The sequence below is a fragment of the Sander lucioperca genome, chromosome 12 (assembly GCF_008315115.2).
Source record: "Sander lucioperca isolate FBNREF2018 chromosome 12, SLUC_FBN_1.2, whole genome shotgun sequence".
Classification (NCBI taxonomy): Eukaryota; Metazoa; Chordata; class Actinopteri; order Perciformes; family Percidae; genus Sander; species Sander lucioperca.
The window spans coordinates 19,382,016-19,398,488 of record NC_050184.1 but is presented as its reverse complement, the minus strand read 5'-3'; the positions used below and the strand labels follow the sequence as shown (position 1 = coordinate 19,398,488).

The 16,473-nt window shown below is 41.6% G+C and overlaps 1 protein-coding gene across 1 annotated transcript in view; it reads left to right on the top strand.

Moving 5' to 3' along the window:
* Window positions 1–14,634, top strand: part of LOC116034127 (acetyl-coenzyme A synthetase, cytoplasmic-like) — an 18,491-nt gene extending 3,857 nt beyond the window's left edge. The window contains exons 4-12 of the mRNA XM_036008084.1: window positions 1–44; window positions 170–302; window positions 1,389–1,445; window positions 2,726–2,806; window positions 5,188–5,296; window positions 5,608–5,676; window positions 9,579–9,767; window positions 12,400–12,474; window positions 14,188–14,634. The exon at window positions 1–44 is cut by the window's left edge and continues 90 nt beyond it. Coding sequence (XP_035863977.1) covers window positions 1–44; window positions 170–302; window positions 1,389–1,445; window positions 2,726–2,806; window positions 5,188–5,296; window positions 5,608–5,676; window positions 9,579–9,767; window positions 12,400–12,474; window positions 14,188–14,315 — 885 coding nt within the window. The 3' untranslated portion in view covers window positions 14,316–14,634. The remainder of the gene's footprint in view (window positions 45–169; window positions 303–1,388; window positions 1,446–2,725; window positions 2,807–5,187; window positions 5,297–5,607; window positions 5,677–9,578; window positions 9,768–12,399; window positions 12,475–14,187) is intronic.
* The last annotated feature ends 1,839 nt before the right edge of the window (window positions 14,635–16,473 follow it).

The following is a 16,473-nucleotide window of genomic DNA, read 5'->3' as shown; positions in this document are numbered from 1 at the left end:
GCCATCAGACTGCTGATGAAGTATGGCAGAGAGCCGGTGCAGAAGTGAGTCGTCTCTCACCATCACAAGCTAACTTCTAGACAGTAAAGCTAGTCATTACTGTTGTATGTTTTGTATGCAAGGGAGGCATTTTTAATGGTTTCTGTGGTAAATCACTTCTTCTCTGCAGGTATAAGCGAGATTCTCTGAAGGTTTTGGGGACGGTGGGAGAGCCCATCAACCCCGAGGCCTGGCAGTGGTACTACAGTGTGGTGGGAGAGAAGAGATGTCCAATTGTCGACACCTTTTGGCAGACAGAAACTGTGAGTTATCCGAAATCCACTGAGGGGCATCCTGTAGTCGAGTTGTAGTAAAGGGAACTTCATTTTTTTTCCAACCTGGACCCTATTTTTCTATGTTTTTGTGTCTAAGTGACTGTTGGAAGTAACAGTCTTGGAAATTGGTCCAGTATCAAGCAAGACAAACCAAGCTACAATGTAAGTTACAGTTACAGTTTCCACCCACTAAAAGTTCTGTTTTTGCCGCTGACAGGCTCAGATTATTATTCTAAATGTCTGACAACATTATGGAAAGGATCCCTACAGAGATAGACATTTATGTTAAAGAGAAATATCATTTTTGTTTAACATGAAACGGCCCCAAAGTCTCTATCGCCAAACCCACCAGACTCCATGTAAATAAACAATCATTTTATAATCGTTAAACACACTTCATTGAAAGTCGACAGAAACAAAATAAAACTACCAAAAGCCGTCTTGGTTCATCTTTCCACTGTTCCAACAATCACCACTCTGGTTTGGTTGAAATAAATCCTTAATTCACCCATTTACATGTGATTATATGCTGGCTCTATACACGCTAAAAGTACTGTTTGTTTAAATGCAGTCTGGTGAGTTTGGCGTTAACAATTTCTGAGCTGTTTCTGGTTAAATAAAAATGATCTTAAAGGTCTATCTCTGTAGGGATCCTTTCCATAATGTTGTCAGACACTTATAATAATAATAATGCGAGCCTGTCAGCGGCAACAACAGAACTTTTAGTGGACAGAAACTTACGAGGCACATTTGTCCTATAGGGTTACACTGGACCAATTTCTTTCTTTTTTTTAAGATTATTTTTTTGGGCATTTTAGGCCAGAAATTACCCTTTAATATTCATATCTATAAATGTTACAGATTTACAGGAAGGACAGCATTCCCTTCAATCTTTATAACTTGTTTTGGCAAAATAAAATACATAACATTAACCCTCCATTAGCTATGTTTAACGCACACACACTCTGAAGCAGTGATTGCAGACTGCAGGCTCGGCTGCCCCCTGCTGGAGACAGATTACTCACACCATGGTGGATAAAAACATTTCTAACTGGATGTTTTCTGTCTGTTCAGGGTGGACATGTGTTGACTCCTCTACCTGCAGCCACACCCATGAAACCGGGATCAGCTGTGAGTAAATGATGTAGAAATAAAACACACTCCATGTTTATTTTGTGTTTTTTTTTGTTTTGTTTTATCCGTAGTTCTTTAAAATTGTCAGTCCCTCCAGAAAAACGTGATTATGCGATCGCATAATTCAACGCATAATCAGCCAAAGTCTGCATATTTATGCGGGGGCGCCGCATTTTTTCAAATATGCCGCACTTTCGCCGCATAAATTGCTGATTTCCGCGCAAAATATGCGGGGCTTGCATGATTTCATAATCCCCGCATTTTCGTGGCAAAAAAGTCACATATATCTTAGCAGAAAGTTGAAAAATGTTGCGTTTACTTCACACAAGAGCAGCCGTTTTCCCCTGTTGTCATGGGAACGTTATGAAGTGACGTAATTACGCGACGTGAACATCATCGAAAAGCTGCAAACCCCGCGATGAAGCCACGATGAAACCGCAGTTTTTGCAAGTTCCCTCAATTTAATCGCATAAAATTGCATAAATATCCCGCATATTCCATCGCATTTTTTAAGAAAACGTGCCTCATAATCAAGGATTTTAGCCCAAAACAATCACAAAAAACTCTGCTATATATATTTTTTTTTTTTTGTTTATTAATATATATATATATATATCAAAATTATTACTCATACATGAGGCAGTTTCAGAGTGTTTTACAGACATTTGAACTGCAACAGGGATAAGATAATGAATAAAAACTGTTAATAAAAAGTAGAAGAAAGACATACAAGCTATTAAAAACCACATTAAGCTCTAAAATTTAAAAATCTTAAAGTCTTAAATTTGCTGAAGCATTGTGTTTTAGGTCTTAAATAATTATAAATAGGTCTTAATTTTCGTACGTCCATGCAACGCTACCTCTAATGCTCTTTTTTATTATTATTCACTGGTGTTGTAGTTCTTTCTGTTGTAGTCCAAATATAATTCACTGTGTTACGACTTCAAATGAGACCAGCATGCAACTTATATTGCAGCCAATCAGCTTTGTGTTATTGGTGTGAGTCTCTTTCGGATTGTACCACCTACATAAAAAAAGGGATTTTATTCTTCAACTATGGGGAAGTGCAAGTTTAGCGATACTTGGCTTGAAAAAACTGAATTTAGGGCTCAGTTGATGTTGTAATAAAGGTCTTAAAAAGGTCTTAAAAAGTCTTAATTTTGACTTGGTGAAACATGCAGAAACCCTGTAAAATATAGGACAATAAATACACAATTTTCGTTGAACAAAATTCATAAAAACACACATTTGTGATCTTTCTTTCCTCTGTCCTCCAGACGTTCCCGTTCTTCGGAGTGGTGCCGGCCGTCTTGAATGAGTCGGGAGAGGAGCTGGAGGGAGCGAGTGAAGGATACCTGGTCAGTATTCTTTAGAAAGGAAATAATCTCAACTGTTATTTCTGTGTTTCCCTCTTTATGACCAGGGTCCCCGCGGCTCCTTAAAAAGTCTTGAAACGTCTTGAATAAAATTTCTGATTTTTAAGCTCTGAAAATGTCTTGAAATCTGGAATTTACGATAAGGAGGTCTTAATTTCACGTGGGACCTAGTCCGACTCGTCATCCGTTTTATTTAGTTTTTTTCAACCGCAATTTGACCAGCGCACCATCTGGGGGCAGCACTTCGATCTATGTGGGTGCAACCTGCATCATTCCATAGGTGACTGACGAGTAGGTGATTGATGAATGCATTGCATGTTCTTGGGGGAGAACCCCCCAAACCCCCCTCAGACCTATTTGGCAGCCACATTTACCCATAATTTAGAGAAAGGATGATGAATACTTTAACTTTTGTGTATTTGTGGGCTTTTGTAACGTCCTGGGGCTGTCCTCCATGTCTTTTTCAAACTGCTATGAGGGGCCAAAATTTAGACATTACCTGGAGTACCTTAAAGGCTGATAGTCAACAATGTCACGTGCGCTTGTATCATGTGGACGCGCTGACAGTTTTGTTGTCATTACTTAGAAATCCTCATGGGGGAGACAGAAACTACGCACTAGAGCTCTGCGCGGGACTGTTTTCTTAATCCCGCTCCCGGCAAATTTCTGACCATTACCGGCCGCACCAGCAACATGTGTGTTACACTCCCGCCCGCTCCCACAATGTGTACGTCCACTCCCGCCCGCACCCGCAAAACTCAAAAATGTATGCCCGCACAGTAATAGAGATGCATTGATGTTGTGTCTTCTCCCGTCTGAGAAAACACGTAATTTTATAGGTTAATAGGGAGAAGATGCAGGCAAAGAAGGCAGGTATTGCTGCTGTTAGACGGGGAGGAAGGAGCAGAGGATGAGGGAGAGAGGGGGAGGAAGGAGCCGAGGATGAGGGAGAGAGGGGGAGGAAGGAGCCGAGGATGAGGGAGAGAGGAGAGGGAGAGAGGGGGAGGAAGGAGCCGAGGATGAGGGAGAGAGGAGAGGGAGAGAGGAGGAGGAAGGAGCAGAGGATGAGGGAGCGGGCGGACGGTGGACGGAGCCTTGGCTCGGAGCTCCCCCGTCCTCGGAGGCTCAGACACGCTGGTGTCTGCTCATAGATGGCCTATACAGTATATACTCAGTCAGTATATATGTATATCTATGGTTTCTGCTGGCGTGGGGGGGTTCCAGGCAACATCCCAATCCCGCAGTGTTTTTTTTAGCCGCCCGCTCCCGCCCACAGCAAAGTTAAAACCGCCCGCTCCCGCGAGATTTGCGTTGGGTCCCGTGGGACCCGATCCCAATGCAGCCCTCTACTACGCACCATAGCGTTAAATCCATAAACGATAAAATAGCATTTTGAACAAAGGTTTTGGCGTCAATGTGCTCCAGCATCACAGCGTTCAGTGTCACAGCGATAGCGGTCAAAAACCATTTGCCCTTCCGGGCCAAACACCTGCCGACAACAATGTGGAGCTTACCTTTCTAACCTTGCCCCCGGTAATACCACAGCGACACCCAATGTACATACAGGAAACATCACCCAAAGTCTCAACACCTCTTAAAAAGTCTAAAAAAATCTAAAATTTCAGCCTTAAATCAGCTGACGTGTGGTGTTCGAGCTCTTAAATAACTTTAAACAGGTCTTAATTTCCCTATGTCCGTGTAACACTGCCTCTAATGCTCACTGAAATGATTTTTATTATTTTGTTGTAGTTCTTTCTTTCGCTCGTCCAAATATAATTCGCTGTATATGTAGAGATCACTATTACTCTGTCGCTTCTATTCAATTTGAATACATTTATTTACCTTGCAAGTACGTTTGTGACTCTGCATTGCGTTGTACATTTATGTCGTGATATAGGTCTTACATTTCATTCATAAAGGTCTTAAAAAGTGCAGACTTAGACTTAGAAAACTTGAATGTCCCCGAGAGGCAATTTGATGCCCAGTACAGGCATATCGACACATAAACCACAACACAAACATTGAACCAGACATCTCCAGCACTATTTATCTAACACATAACATACACACATCAATAACTATAATACAGTAAAAAGGAGTGTGTTGCACTTCCCTAAAAGACCTAATGTCATGAATAAGTGAAACTACTGCACAGTACTTCACATATATTCCTCCTCCAGTCATACCCCTCCCCACGTCTTATTTAATTGGATTATTGCCATGGGAATGAATGAGTTTTTTGCTCGGTTGGTTCTGACGTTAGGGTATCTATATCTATGACCAGCAGGGAGCGGCTTGAACTCCACTGAAAGCGGATTGGTTGTGTATGCTGATCTCTTTCTGCATCTTCTGCGTTCCAACAGGTGTTCAAACAGCCGTGGCCCGGCGTGATGAGGACGGTGTACGGAAACCAGCAGAGGTTTGAAACCACCTACTTCAAGAAGTTTCCTGGATACTACGTCACGGGAGACGGTGAGAGAGACCCCATCTCCTTTTGTTTAGTTCTTTGTTTCCTTCATATGTTATTTGTTGTATTTATTACTTTAAATCTGTATCTGTTTCCAACATCTTTAGACTGCTTCTTGTACTTGTGTCACGTTAATTCATATTTCATCTAATTATCTCATTATATCGAATATTATTGTTTACTTTTTTTGAATATTTGTTATGTTTGTGTACACGATTTATGGTCTATTATTCTTTATTTTAAGTTTGAAAGAACTCCCATCACCTCCCAGTGAAACTACAGTCACTTGTTTGAACTTAACTTCTTTTATGTTTAGGTTGCCGTAGAGACAAGGATGGCTACTATTGGATAACGGGGAGGATAGACGACATGCTCAACGTCTCCGGTAAGACCGACCGCTGAGCCTGTCTGATTTAGATCACCTAAATTAGGATAAACCTTTGCTTTGGTGTGTGTCTGTTGGTAATCTGTCTTTTTTTGATAAAAACAACGCCAGAAAAGAGTTTAACTGTAGGAGCGGAAGGTAGATAGATTTTAGATTTAGATTTCTTTTTTTAAACCTACATTGTGTAATTTTTTGAGTTGATTCTTAGCAAAAACCCCTTTGTTCTTTCACAAATACAGTGAGGAAAATAAGTATTTGAACACCCTGCTATTTTGCAAGTTCTCCCACTTAGAAATCATGGAGGGGTCTGAAATTGTCATCGTAGGTGCATGTCCACTGTGAGAGACATAATCTAAAAAAAAAAATCCAGAAATCACAATGTATGATTTTTTAACTATTTATTTGTATGATACAGCTGCAAATAAGTATTTGAACACCTGTCTATCAGCTAGAATTCTGACCCTCAAAGACCTGTTAGTCTGCCTTTAAAATGTCCACCTCCACTCCATTTATTATCCTAAATTCGATGCACCTGTTTGAGGTCGTTAGCTGCATAAAGACACCTGTCCACCCCATACAATCAGTAAGAATCCAACTACTAACATGGCCAAGACCAAAGAGCTGTCCAAAGACACTAGAGACTAAATTGTACACCTCCACAAGGCTGGAAAGGGCTACGGGGAAATTTCCAAGCAGCTTGGTGAAAAAAGGTCCACTGTTGGAGCAATCATTAGAAAATGGAAGAAGCTAAACATGACTGTCAATCTCCCTCGGACTGGGGCTCCATGCAAGATCTCACCTCGTGGGGTCTCAATGATCCTAAGAAAGGTGAGAAATCAGCCCAGAACTACACGGTAGGAGCTGGTCAATGACCTGAAAAGAGCTGGGACCACCGTTTCCAAGGTTACTGTTGGTAATACACTAAGACGTCATGGTTTGAAATCATGCATGGCACGGAAGGTTCCCCTGCTTAAACCAGCACATGTCAAGGCACGTCTTAAGTTTGCCAATGACCATTTGGATGATCCAGAGGAGTCATGGGAGAAAGTCATGTGGTCAGATGAGACCAAAATAGAACTTTTTGGTCATAATTCCACTAACCGTGTTTGGAGGAAGAAGAATGATGAGTACCATCCCAAGAACACCATCCCTACTGTGAAGCATGGGGGTGGTAGCATCATGCTTTGGGGGTGTTTTTCTGCACATGGGACAGGGCGACTGCACTGTATTAAGGAGAGGATGACCGGGGCTATGTATTGCGAGATTTTGGGGAACAACCTCCTTCCCTCAGTTAGAGCATTGAAGATGGGTCGAGGCTGGGTCTTCCAACATGACAATGACCCGAAGCACACAACCAGGATAACCAAGGAGTGGCTCTGTAAGAAGCATATCAAGGTTCTGGCGTGGCCTAGCCAGTCTCCAGACCTAAACCCAATAGAGAATCTTTGGAGGGAGCTCAAACTCCGTGTTTCTCAGCGACAGCCCAGAAACCTGACTGATCTAGAAAAGATCTGTGTGGAGGAGTGGGCCAAAATCCCTCCTGCAGTGTGTGCAAACCTGGTGAAAAACTACAGGAAACGTTTGACCTCTGTAACTGCAAACAAAGGCTACTGTACCAAATATTAACATTGATTTTCTCAGGTGTTCAAATACTTATTTGCAGCTGTATCATACAAATAAATAGTTAAAAAATCATACATTGTGATTTCTGGATTTTTTTTTTTAGAATATGTCTCTCACAGTAGACATGCACCTACGATGACAATTTCAGACCCTCCATGATTTCTAAGTGGGAGAACTTGCAAAATAGCAGGGTGTTCAAGTACTTATTTTCCTCACTGTATGTGCTCATTCATGTGTAATTACTTCCACCAACTAATCAAAGTATTCTCGTAAGCGTAGAATCTGACATTCAGAATCATTCAGAATACATACGGGCGAGTCGCTCGAATGACGGCCGCCATGTAGCGCCTCCATCTTTATAATACATTAGCCAAAGAGGGCCATACCTCCATCTTTATAATACATTAACCAAAGAGGGCCATACCTCCATCTTTATAATACATTAACCAAAGAGGGCCATACCTCCATCTTTATAATACATTAGCCAAAGAGGGACATACCTCCATCTTTATAATACATTAGCCAAAGAGGGCCATACCTCCATCTTTATAATACATTAGCCAAAGGGGGACATACCTCCATCTTTATAATACATTAGCCAAAGAGGGACATACCTCCATCTTTAAAATACATTAGCTAAAGAGGGACATACCTCCATCTTTATAATACATTAGCCAAAGGGGGACATACCTCCATCTTTATAATACATTAGCCAAAGAGGGACATACCTCCATCTTTAAAATACATTAGCCAAAGAGGGACATACCTCCATCTTTAAAATACATTAGCTAAAGAGGGACATACCTCCATCTTTATAATACATTAGCCAAAGAGGGCCATACCTCCGCCTTTCGTGCTTTCGTGGCACCGTGATAAATGCCAGGGGGAGATTACTCGCCAGGGAAGCGAAAAAGAGAATTAAAACGACAACGCCACAAGACCAAAGTTAATATTGGAGTGGCTAGAACAGCTGCGTGTAAATGATGGAGATACTAGGAGCTAATTTTGGGTTTGGTCACCGTAGGAGGAAGGGCTAGAAAGTAATATTCAGTTGGTTGTCATATACAATGTCACCGCTAGATGGGAGAAATTCTTACACAAAGTAGCTTTAAAAGGGACAACGCACATTAATCAACATGAGTACAACATGTACGGTAAATGTGCCAGATTAAGCCATACGGGCCACTGGTGAACACGCCCACCACCTACAATATCAGTGCATAATATAATCATCAATGAATAATATAAATGAGACCATAAACATACAGGAGAAACATGTGGCTCCTATATTCCTGAACAATGCAAATAATGTATAAAGTCAAAAATCAGATGGTTGCAGACTGTAAAATAAAAGTGAGGCATGAATAGCAATGTGTATATGAATAGGAATGCGTTTTGTTTATTTTGTCTTCCTCACATAATTTGTGTGGTAGTATGTAATATGTGTAGAACATACAGAAATTAATAATAATACATTGAATAAGATTCTGAGGGGCCTAACAACAAAATAGAAATAAAATAGAATGTAAAAAGGCTAGGTGTAATAACCTTTAAGGTCAGTATTGATTATAAACGAGTTAAGATGACACGGTATGAATTAATGTCACACTTAGTTTTTGTTTTTTTTTACCATTTATGTGATGTTGTGTATCTATGTGATGGAAATGAACTAAACTAAACTGATGAAATAACTTTTTGTCCGTGATAAATTGTGAAGATTTCCATTCTAAGATCTGTTAAACGTGTAGTATACTCGCCATTCCCGACCTGTCGTGTGCCAGTGTGACGTCATGGGAGCGCCGTAACTGTTTATACTCGCGCGTGGTGGTCGCGACACTAGTTGCAGTCTTCTCCTGAACAGAGGTGGCGCTAATGAGGAAAGGCTACCGACTTTGATATTTCTACGGACTAGAAGAAGAAGAAAAAGGTAAACAACGGCAGAACTGGCAGCAGCATTGACGTCAATCAATGTCAACAGTGGCTAAGATGATATTGGAGACAATGGATGAGGAAGAACAGCTGCTTTTGAGCCTGCTTGCAAAGAAACAAAGAAAAAGAAGGTGGAATGTGCGTCCTTTGAATAACGCCAGACATAAATATTGTGAGTTCAATATCCTCGTGAAACAAATGAGGGTGATAGACGTCGCGCACTTTAAATCCTGGCGCGCCAGCGAGATCGACGTCATTTTGATGTCCCATTGTCGCGCGACAGGTCAGGAACGACGACTGTAAAAAGGCCTTTACCCACCCTCCCATTGTGGCTCTCTTGTCCCTTCCAGGCCACTTACTGAGCACAGCGGAGGTGGAGTCGGCTCTGGCGGAGCACGAGGCGGTCGCCGAGGCGGTCGCCGAGGCCGCTGTGGTGGGCAGACCTCATCCTGTCAAAGGAGAAAGCCTCTACTGCTTCGTAACGCTCACTGATGGAGTGACGTACAGCCGCACGCTGGAGGCAGAGCTCAAAAAACAAGGTTGGTAGAGACTTTGTTAGGGAAATGTGCATTAAAATGTGTTTATAAATGTATTTTTGTCGGGGAGGAAGAGTCTCCACTGAAACGCCAATACATTAAAGAGATTTATACAATTAAACCTTGTGTTGTCTTCCCGTCGACCATGCAACCTTTTGGTTTTCTGGGTCAAAATTTAAAAATCTAATTTTTAATAAATGTTTTTGTCGCTTTTCCTGATGTTTTGCCATTTAAACATTTTTTTTTTTCACTTTTTCCGATGTTTTTTTTTTTATTTTTGCTGTGATTCTTTCGAATTTTTTGTTCTTTTCGACATTTTTTCAGAATTTGTTTTTCTCCATATGCTATAAAATTTAATAAATTCCCCCAAATTCAATAAAAAGTGATCTGATCATTTATTTTACTTGTGAAGAGCGTTTTATGGACCCATCCACGTTATTTATTTTGACAATTTGGTTGAAAGAAACCCAAATTCTGATCTAAAAACTTTTTGAAAATGGGTCCCATTTGACCCGAGGACAACAGGAGGATTAACACTAATCCCTGATCCCACTGCACAGATATGAATATGATATGATGGTATTGAAAGTTTTCCCAACAATTTCTGCCAAAGTTTATGTAGTTGTGTCTAGGGGTGGGAAAAATAATCCAAAATCGTATGTATTGTGACTTTTTTTAGTGTGTGACAATTTTTAAAATCGATTCTTTGCCCTAGAATTGAGTTTTTTGTTTTTGTTTTTACCAATGATTCCCCTAAATATGTTCTGTTTCTACGGTAACGTTGACGGCGACTACATCATATCTGTTTCCAGCAAAACAGCGATAGCAGAAAATGCAGAAGATCCACGTTATGTTCTTCTTTACAAATTAAATAAATGTCAGACTGACATGTGATGTTCATTCTTCTCGTGTCTCATGATATATTCTCTCTATAAAGTGTATTATTCAACCTTTGTTTTTGCTAAAGAAGGAAAAGAAAATCTCAATAAATAAAATCGCAATACAAATTGAATCGGCGCCCACGTTTCCCCTACCATTGTTAATGGTTTGTCAGCCGGCCAATATTAGGCATTTTCCAAACTATCGGTATCGGCATTTATAACGGCTGATAAATGAATATTTTAAAAAATTAAATAAAAACGGACAAAACCCCCTTCAACCATGTTCTGAGTGTTGGCGTTGCGTAGTTTGTCCATCAGAGGGCGCTCTACAGCGTCCCTGCTGGCAACACGTGTTTAACCCTTTAAATTTCATATCTTAAATTTGTATTTTTTATACATTTTATTTATCAGAACTTGAATATATTTTGATGTTCTGTTCTGACAATAAAACAAACAAGTTTATTTTTAAACTGCATTATCATATTATTTTTGTGAGGACTCATAAATAACTACAAATAACTAATGTTAGGGAAATCTGTTTATGTTTTGTTACGAGTTTCTGGATTTTCTTTTTAAAAGTATATCGGCCGATATATCAGAATATCAGATTTTGAAATCACCAAATATTTGTGTCGATATCGGCCTTAAAAATCCTTTATCGGTCGGGCTCTACTTCGTAGTAGCTAGTGGTAATAAAAAAAAAAATTGCTAGTTGTTTAAGCCGCTACAGACCTCCGTCACAGCTCAGTCATATCAGCGGCAGTTAGTAGACGTGTTGAGCCGCTACAGCAGGGGTCTCAAACTCAATTTACCTGGGGGCCGCTCGAGGCAGAGTGTGGGTCAGGCTGGGCCGCGTCAAGTATTCAACAAAAGTATTCTTTGTTTGCTTTCTTAAATAAATCTTGTTGCCTCAATAGACATTTTTTAAGATTGGCGACCCGGTTCTTTCTCTCATCTCCCTGGTATGTTGTATACTCCTCAGCATGTCTAGTTGAGTAATGACGTCTGATGTCATACTCCTTGTACACCGCAACTTTCTCTGTGCGTATGACACATGTACGGGTGCTCCTGTGCTCGATAGAAAAAATATTCCGTCTCCCACTTTCACTGAAATTGCCTGTGCTTTTGTGAAATTGTGTGCTTTCTCTTCACGGCACGTTTTGAGAGAGACGTGACTGGAACTGGGTGATGGCATATATTTTCCGTCACTCTGGAACACGTTTCAACCAAGTGACTAACGTTGATACTTCCCCAGGTACTTCACGGTTGGCTAGCTTGACAACCGTTGACAACAAACGCTGCAGTCACGAGACTAGCTATGGTAGCCCGTAAGTGCCGCGCCCGCAAGCGCAGCACACGCAACGACTCAGCAAAACGGTGCGTTTCAGAACAACGCGCGGGCCGCACTGACACTAAACTTTGATGTCAAGTAGGGGGGCCACAAAATATCAGCCCGCGGGCCTCAATTGGCCTCCGGGCCGCAAGTTTGAGACCCCTGCGCTACAGAGCTCCGCGACATCGGCTACGGTGCTCCGCATGGTGCTCCGTCAGGTCAGCGGAAGTTGGTGGTTCAGTTACCCAAAATAGGTGACTGTGAGTCGGCTTAAGTTTGGGCAAGAAAAAGTGAGCGTTATGTGGCGACGGGAGACTCTATTCTTTTGAGGCATTTTTATTCTATAGTAATACCTGGTTTTCAGTGACACTTCACGGAAGTCAGATTCTGAGTTGATTTTGTTGTTTTGTGGTGTTCACAGTGCGGGAGAAGATCGGTGCCATCGCTACGCCAGACTTCATCCAGAATGCTCCAGGACTCCCCAAGACCAGATCTGGTAAAGATACAACTGATCAAATAAATAATAATGCTTATAATTCATCTCTGTTTTTTTTCTTGTTCTTTTACATATTTATTCCTTTTTATTGCACCCCAATGACTCCATACAGTTCTTTCAAATGACTTGATATTGGACTTAAGCAGATTCAGCTTTTTTCTGCTCCAAACCGTCGTTATTATACCGGCCTTTAAAAATCCACTATCTGTCGTCCTTTTACGGGCCGGCCACAGTGCACACATAATATACGCGGAGCGGCTGTTCCAACACTACACTCCCTCTATAATCAATGAAACTGCCGACACCGGACACGAGAGCAGCGGAAGTGGAGCGTACACACCACGTAGATCCGCTTTACAATGGTAAAAATAGGATAGTCTTCTATTTATATTTTTTACATGAGGCTTTTAAACAGAAATGGATTATACAGTGTCTATATTTCCTTTAAATTAAACTACCGATAGACAGGAAATGATTTAATGTCAATGATAGAGGTTGGGTACCGTTTGGATCTTTACGATTCCGATGCCGAACCGGTACTTTCAAAACGATTCCGATTCCTAAACCGATTCTTGAAAAACTGAAAAAGGACATCAAAGAAAGGCTGTTTTATAGTTAGTATAATTTAACAATATATTAACGTTTTAAAGTACTTAAATATACAATAAGTAAACCTGAGGCACGTAATTTTTACATCCGTTTCAGAGCGACAGGGGGAAAATATTTCAGTCGACACATTAAGTGGAACCGAAATGAGGAACCGAAATTTGCGTTCTAATCCGCTCCGATTCCTACCGGTTGCGTAGGTTTCGGTACCCAACCCTACTCGTCAGTGCCCAGCGTTAGAACGTTGGAGGGTACGGATGCTCTCTCACTCTCGCCTGACACACACACACACACAGACGGACTGCAGCGTGCAGTTCAGTGTGGCGCTAACTCGGCAGATCGCTCTCTTCCTCTTTTTTTTTTTTTTTTAATGGATAGGACAGCTAGGTGAGAGAGGGGGAAGACATGCAGGAAATCGTCACAGGTCAGACTCGAACGCTGGACCTCTGCGTCGTGGCATAAAACTCGAAGTATATGTGCGCCTGCTCCACCCACCGAGCCAATCCGGCCACACCTAACTTTACTTTTAATGATATTAAACAAAGAGAAATGTTCTCCCCTCGTCTTTAAATGGTTATAAATCAATACAAGAGCAGCCTACTTCCTTGTTTACTGCTGCCATGAAACGCTTGGTTACATTGTTACCTTGGTTCTCTGAGTAAAGACTATTTCTTAATTGAAGTTTTCTTTAAAATGGTGTTAAAATCTCGTCTCGGTCTCGTGATCTAAGGGTCTCATCACACCCCTAGTCCCCAAGTGTATCGGCAGTTTGGTTTTGAGAGTGGCGGTTTTTATTTCTTGATTCCTTCACCTGCGTCATTTGATAACAGCGGACAATAAAATTGACATTTCACAGCGCCGTGCCGACTCCAAAAAACTGAAGAGCAACAACAATCCCAAAGCAAAAGCTCTCCGTCTCGCCTGTGAATCACACAGTCCTACGCTGTGTGTGTGCGAAGCAGGTGTAGCCAGTTAATAGATACTTTCCGCGGCACATCCGCTCCGTGAACAGTCCTCTTACGTTGCACGTTCAATGCAGCCAAAGCGTTAGTCTATGTCAACAAACACAAATGCAGCATCATCACCAATGCCCTCCGCTCTCCGCAGGCAAGATCATGCGACGGGTGCTCCGCAAAATCGCCTGTGACGAAAGGGACCTGGGCGACATCTCCACGCTGGCCGACTCCTCGGTGGTCGAGCATCTCTTCCAGAACCGATGCTGCGTCGGCGTGTGACGGCCTCCAGGATCCTCGCAGGGAGGCTCCAGCTGCAGCTGCGCGGCGGTGGCCACAAACACACCCAGGGGGGGTAGAGGAAGAAGAGAAGGAGGAGAAACACAATGAACTTGGGTGTTGTCCAATAAACAACCTTTAGCTCCTGATGAGTACGACCAGTGTGCAGCAGAGCCTTGAACATCTGTCTGGTTACTGGCAGAAGTAGTAAACACTTTAAGAGCAACAAACAAAGTGTAGGAATTAATAAGAACATCAGTCATTTGGTTTTAATGTTTTCCAGAAGCAGACAGAGTTGCTGCTGTTTAAAAAGAAAACAAGGCATTGGTGTGTATGAGAGCAAGAAGCCAGAGGTTGTTTCTGGGAAAGACCGTCCTGCAGTCCAACTGTGTGGAAGAGGTAGAACAGGGTAACACTTCCTTTGGTTTTATCCTAGTCAGGGGGGGTCACGATTTTGCTCTCAATTTCAAAATCTAAAGCAGGATGAGCAGTTCCTGCAGTATTTTTTTTTCTCTCACCAGCCTCGCCTACTTGCGCGCGTCCATAGAAAACAACAGTTAACAGTTAACCGGCTGGTAGCATGCAGCTAAAAACGCAGGGTAACGTTAGCTTACCGGCTGGTAGCATGCAGCTAAAGACACAGGGTAGTGTTAGCTTAGCGGTAGCCTGGAAGAACTGGCTTCCCTGACGCGTCCCTGACGCAACATAAATTTAGCCTTCCCCGTGAGAGAGTAATGGAATCAAACAGCGAAGGTAAAGCATGTGGGTTTCAACGGGACTCCATGGTGCATTCATGTGCATCTCATCAAACTAATAGTGCATTCAATTGCACCTTGTAAACTCTGAGAAACTCAGTGTTTCTCCCTTCTGCCATCTAGTGGCTCTTACTGCAGAATTGCCATCCCTGTTGAGAAAAAAAAGGTTTATATTGAATTGTGTGTGACCTTAAACTTCGAAAGTTGAATCGTGACACCCCTAATCCTAGTGTTTAGTCAAAAATACACAGCAATATCTGCTACTTAACTGCTCAGTAAAAGGATACAGTAATGGTAGTTTTGTGTCAGTACAATAGTTTTCCGGTGGTGAAAGGACAACCTAGGGGTTAATAACAAATGCGTACCCACTTGTGGACATGTTTTCATGCTAATCGAATGTGTTTGTAGCTTGAAACAAGCTAGCGTGGACCGCTGATTAGCTTACAACGCTAGTATTCGGGGCACAGGGAAAGTAAAAACAAATTGCTATCTATACCACTAAAAAGGCTCAAAATATCACCACACTTCAACTGTAGCATAATGAGGGTCCCTAAATGTTAACCGAAGCATTGAGAACTTTGTAAGTGTACAGACAGTTTATTAAAAAGATAGATTATAAAGACAGTAGCTCCCAAGACGGCGGCCGCCTGTATACGAAAACGTGACTGTCTTTATAATCTTTTTAATAAACTGTCTGTACACTTACAATGTTCTCAATGCTTCGGTTTACATGTAGGGACCCTCATTATGAAGTGTGGTGATATTTTGAGCCTTTTTAGTGGTATAAATTGTTGTAAGCTAATCAGCGGTCCGCACTAGCTTGTTTCAAGCTACAAACACATTTGATTAGCATGAAAACATGTCCCAGAGAGTGACAGAGTGGGTACACATCTGTTATTAACCCCTAAGTTAATTTTGCGCCGGAATTGTCCTTTAAAGTCAAAACATTTCCACACTGGAATAAAGGTAACGTGAAGTGCTACCTGTATCTGCCCCTGTAGTTGTACAACAAGTTGCCTCCTCCCCCTCGCTCGCTGCCATAGTACTGTTCTGTACACTGATGATTAACTAAATCTGAGAACGCTCAACATTTCTACTAGTTTTAATTTCTGAATTGTAATTTTCTAAAAAAAAAAAAAAAAAAACAACAAAAAAAAACATGTAGTTTTGTGTAATTTTTTGGGTTTTTTATTCCAGCGAATGTTTAACATAGGATGTGTTGGGTGTGTCTGTTAGTGTGTCTGCACGCTTGTATGTTCTTTTTCCTTTTTTTTTGTTTGAGTTGCAGAGACGTGATTGGGCTCTTCTTTCAGCCTAGTGGAAACTGGGAACGTGTGTTCAGCGTCTTGTAGTTCGGGAGACTCTTCTAAACGCCCCAAACCCGCTGCAGGTCTCACGGAGAATGT